This window comes from Monodelphis domestica, chromosome 6, assembly GCF_027887165.1.
Source record: "Monodelphis domestica isolate mMonDom1 chromosome 6, mMonDom1.pri, whole genome shotgun sequence".
NCBI classification, from domain to species: domain Eukaryota; kingdom Metazoa; phylum Chordata; class Mammalia; order Didelphimorphia; family Didelphidae; genus Monodelphis; species Monodelphis domestica.
Genome location: NC_077232.1, coordinates 26,583,646 through 26,588,357, shown reverse-complemented (window position 1 = coordinate 26,588,357; position 4,712 = coordinate 26,583,646). Strand labels below are relative to the sequence as shown.

General features: G+C 33.6%; 1 protein-coding gene across 1 annotated transcript; it reads right to left on the bottom strand.

Moving 5' to 3' along the window:
* Positions 1–3,476: 3,476 nt before the first annotated feature.
* monDomV1R1261 (vomeronasal 1 receptor monDomV1R1261) lies at positions 3,477–4,451 on the bottom strand. The gene has a single exon (NM_001167510.1). It carries the CDS (start codon positions 4,449–4,451, stop codon positions 3,477–3,479), a length of 975 nt encoding a protein of 324 aa, NP_001160982.1.
* Positions 4,452–4,712: the final 261 nt, after the last annotated feature.

The following is a 4,712-nucleotide window of genomic DNA, read 5'->3' as shown; positions in this document are numbered from 1 at the left end:
CAAACTGAAAAGGAAAATCAAAATGTCCTAGGGGAAAACCAGTCTTTACACGGTATAATTGGGCAAGTAGGAACTAATCATTTCACAAGACAGCTATGATTAATAAAGCAAAGTCAAAAGACTGACAAAATAGAAGGAAACATGAAATATCATGGACAAAATGGCTGACCATAAAAACTGGGCTAGAAGAAACAATTTGAGAATCATTAGTCTACCTGAAAACCCAGTAATAAACAGAAATATAGACATCACACTACAAGAAATTATACAAGAAAATTCCCCTGGTGTTCTTGAATAAGATGGCAAAATTGACATTTGAAGAGCCCATAGATCAACCTCTACACTAAATCCTTAAAAGACAATTACCACGAATGTAATTGTCAAATTCAAGAATTTCGCAGCCATGGAGAAAATATTGCAAAAAGCCAGAAAGAGACAATTCAGGTATCAAGGAACACCAGTCAGGATTACGCTGGATCTGGCAATCTCCACACTAAAGGACTGCAAGTCTTAGAATATGAAATTTAAAAAGGTAAGAGAATTGGAAATACAACCAAGGATCACCTACCCATTAAAATTGACTATATACATCCAGGGGAAAGTATGGGCATTCAACAAAACAGATTTCCAAATATTTGTAAAGAAAATACCAGAACTAAGCAGAAAGTTTGATGTCCAAACACCCAAATCAAGAGAAACATGAAAAGGTAAATAAGAAAGAGAGAGGAAAGGAAAAAAAATAAATTTTCTTCTTTTAGGGCTTCAATAAGATCAAATTGTTTATATTCCTATATGAAGAAATTAATAAAATTGAAAGTGAAAGACCTATTGAATTAATAAATAAGACTAGTAGCTGGAACTCTAAAAAACAAATAAAATAGACAAAGTACTGATTAATCTAATACAAAATGATCTGGAAAAACCTCCAGGAATAGATGCAAAGAGAAATAAGTAGAATCAGGAAAACACTGCACACAGAAATTGAATCATTGTGGCACAATCAAATGTAAAAGTCTTTTCTGCTAGTAGCAAAGCAATGATTGAGAACCATCTAGAGGAATTCATGAGAAAGCTAGCTCTTCACATCCAGAGAAAGAACTATGGGAGTAGAAATGAAGAAGAAAAACATATGATGGATTATATGGCTTAATAGGGATACGATTGTCATTTTGACCTTTAAAACATCACTGTATTGAATATATGAATAATACAGAAATAGGTTTTCAACAATAATATATGTATAAACCAGTGGATTTGTTTGTCAGCTCCCAGAGAGAGGAGCGAAGAAGGGTGGGAAAATCATGTATCATGGAACCATGGAAAATATTCTAAACAAATAAATAAATTCAAAAAGATATATTTCAAGAAAAGCTAGTTGTGCAGTGAGCAAATAGAGCAGCAGGTCTGGAATCTGGAAGATCTGGTTTACCCTAAAAAATCTGGGTGGTATAAAGCTTGGTGCATCCATATCCAAAACTGACAATGTTTCATGACTGATAGTAACTAGCTCCTGCTCCCCCCTCCATCAACCATATTTATTTAACCCATTCTTCACTTCCAATTATACACATTTTAACCCAAGTTCTTTCAGAGATTATGGCTTCTTTTAATTACCTATGACTGATCCAGGCCCTCATCTTAACTCTGTCTCTCATTTTCAGTGTTTTTTTGTTTTTTTTTTTGTAAACAACAAATTGTCAGGTCCTGTTTTTTCTTTTTATCCTTTTCTTCCCATGAGTGAATTCATCCTATTCAAACTCAATGTCATATTTACTAGTTCTTCATTTCCAACTCTGTTCCTTCTCACTGTTTATTCCCCTTTTCCATTCTGTCTGCTGTATCCATACTCAGATGTCCAATTTCCTTTGACTAATCTCTATCTTATTCATGTACATTCCCCCAAATCCTCTCATATGCTTTCCTTTTTCCCTCCTAGTTCCAATTTGTCCCCTCACTTTTCTTCATTTCCATATCCCCTCAGCTTACCACAAACCCTATTTTTGATATATACTCCCCTCTAGATATTCCTCTTTTACCTGCTTTTTCTTATCCTCTGTTTCACCTTTTTTTTAGTCCACCCTTTCTTTTCTCGTTCCCTCAGTTCCCCAAAGAAACTCTGACTTGTTCACTTATACTATTCCCCTTTACTCCTCTTTTTCTATATGTTAAGAAGATTTTTACCCTTCTAATTGTGTTCTAGAACTCTCAGCCCTTCACCCCCTGCTCCCCTTCTCTATGGCAATTGCTTCACTCATTCCTCTTACACATGATATTGCCATTCTGCTTTTTGCTGAGTTCTGTTTTTTTCTTCAGGAAAAATGGTAATTCTAGTTTGGTGTAGCAGGAATTCCAAATCTGTTATGATATAAAACATAGGGGTTTTTAGGATCCCGGTTTCACTGAGATTTTGTGATTATTGTTTTAACTTAAGAAGAAGACAAAGGAAGTATTATTTTCAGATTGTAAAGATAAGGGAAATGAATATTATTCATTACTTCAATTCATTCAAATTCCTTGACACAATCTCAAAGTAGGCATTAGATAAAAGCCTAGAAATAAAAGTTTCTTCTTCCTGGTTCAGGGTTTTGATTTACTAATAGGACTAATCTGAAGGCAATAATTTTAGGTGCTATATATCCCATTTCTCTAAGGTATGTGTAATTCTAGATATTATTATACTTTAACATGTGATGATTTTATGCATAGAAAAACTTAAAAAATATCTCTACATAAAGATTAATGAAGAAGTCTCTTTAGACTGTGCCTCTCATAATGGCAACATGTGGAAGAACCATCCTGTCCTTTATGCATGTAAGATTTTTATAATGAAGAGCTCAGTTTTATCTTTCCCAATAGCATCAGTTTCCAATCAACTCATTCACAGAAAACTCAAGAAGACACTAATAAATTTAAATATCATTTATTTAACATTTTTGGGCATTCTCAAGAGAACCATTCTATCACAGGTACAGAGTTTAATTTCTTCCTGTCTAAGTTCACCTTTTTGTTAATGTTCAAATCATTCAGTTGTGTCCAAGTGGGACTTTATGTAGCATGATAACCATTACTATTTATCTTCATAGAATACTCACTCTTGGTGGGCAGCTATGTGCATTCTGGTTAAAAAGAAACTTTAGAAGAAAAAGAATGAATTTATGACCTTAAGCATATATAATATTTTATATACATAATATAATATAACATAACAACATAATATAATGTAATAAATATAATACAATATAATGTAATGCAATGTAATGTAATATAATATATAATAGTATCTATTATTAACCTTTAAGAGTAGACACTTCTTAATGTGTACTCAATATTATTGATTTTTTAAGATTAATACAGATGCTAGTATGAATGTGTTTTGTGTATTGAAGTTGTTGATAAAAATTCTTGTTATTTGAAATAATATTGATCTTGGGTTTCATCAATCCCAAAGGATTGGGCTATGTGGTCTTCCATTTTCTTCATTTTGTGGGCTCTGTATGTGTTTGATGTGATACTATGAATAAAGACATAGCACATGAACGATTTATTCCTTGGATTGAGCAACAGAATTTCCAAAGGGACCAGGTTTCACTTCTTATCAGTACAAGAGGACTGACTGCTTGAAAAGACATAGATAGAAACATAGGAACATAGAGTTGCCAAGGTGAAAATGCTTTAAAATAATCTACATAAATAGTAATGATAGCACATGCTGAGTTGAAGAAGAAGAAGATGCTTACCAACAACAAGATAACTTTAGTGGCCCTGATCTCAGGGGAGACTCTGGAGTAGACTTTGGTGCTATGAATATGTTGGACTTGCTGCCGATGTTGATACAGGACAAAAACCATGTATCCAGTACTAATGGTCATGGCAGCCACAGTAATAAAATCATAAAAAGCACTCAAGTATTGAAATTTTAATCGATCTATATTATATGTGTCCATATAGCAATATCTCGTTTTGTTCTTCCATTTGCTCTTTGTGATATTCCTTGGACCATTGATATACACAAGAAGAGCAGCATCTTTTAAGAGATTTAGCATCCAGCAGAGAATACAACAGGGAACCATAGTCTTATGCAATGTATCTTTGAGAATTGCCCACTTGGTGCTGCTTGGACTTATGACAATGGCCTGGAAGATACTTATTAGGGAGGTACTACAAATGGAAAGGCCACGGAATACTCTCTGCAGATAAGTTATGATTTTACACACAACATCATTTAGAAAAAATGTCCACCCCCAAGAATATATTGTCATGGGTATCCCCCTACAGAGAAGAAACATGGCATTGGCAAAAGATAGTTGTATGAGAATTAGATGTATGCGTCTGGGACTTTTCTGAATTTTAAAATGAAAATAGTAATGACAAATGAGGTAAAAGTTTCCTAGGACTCCAATTATAATCTGCAACAGGTAGGCAATCCCCAGGATTTTACCATTAGAAAACATTTCTTAGATGATTTGCTTAGTAGAACTTCCCTTGAATCCAAAGTGACCTAAAGAGAAAAACAATGGAATTCTAAATATCCCAGCCTCAGTTTCCTGATGAGATTTTATAATTCCCTCATAGTTTCATCATTCCAATAAGAAGCAAATATTTTTCCTATAGAAGCTACACACAATACAAGTTACTTTAGAAAAGCTTTCTTTGAGATAGAGACAATAGAGCTGAGAAGAAACAGGGAACTGATTTCTCAAAAATTACATCTG

Coding starts and splice junctions, on each gene's coding strand:
- monDomV1R1261 (NM_001167510.1), bottom strand. CDS start 4,451: ATGTTTTCTAATGGTAAAATCCTGGGGATTGCCTACCTGTTGCAGATT.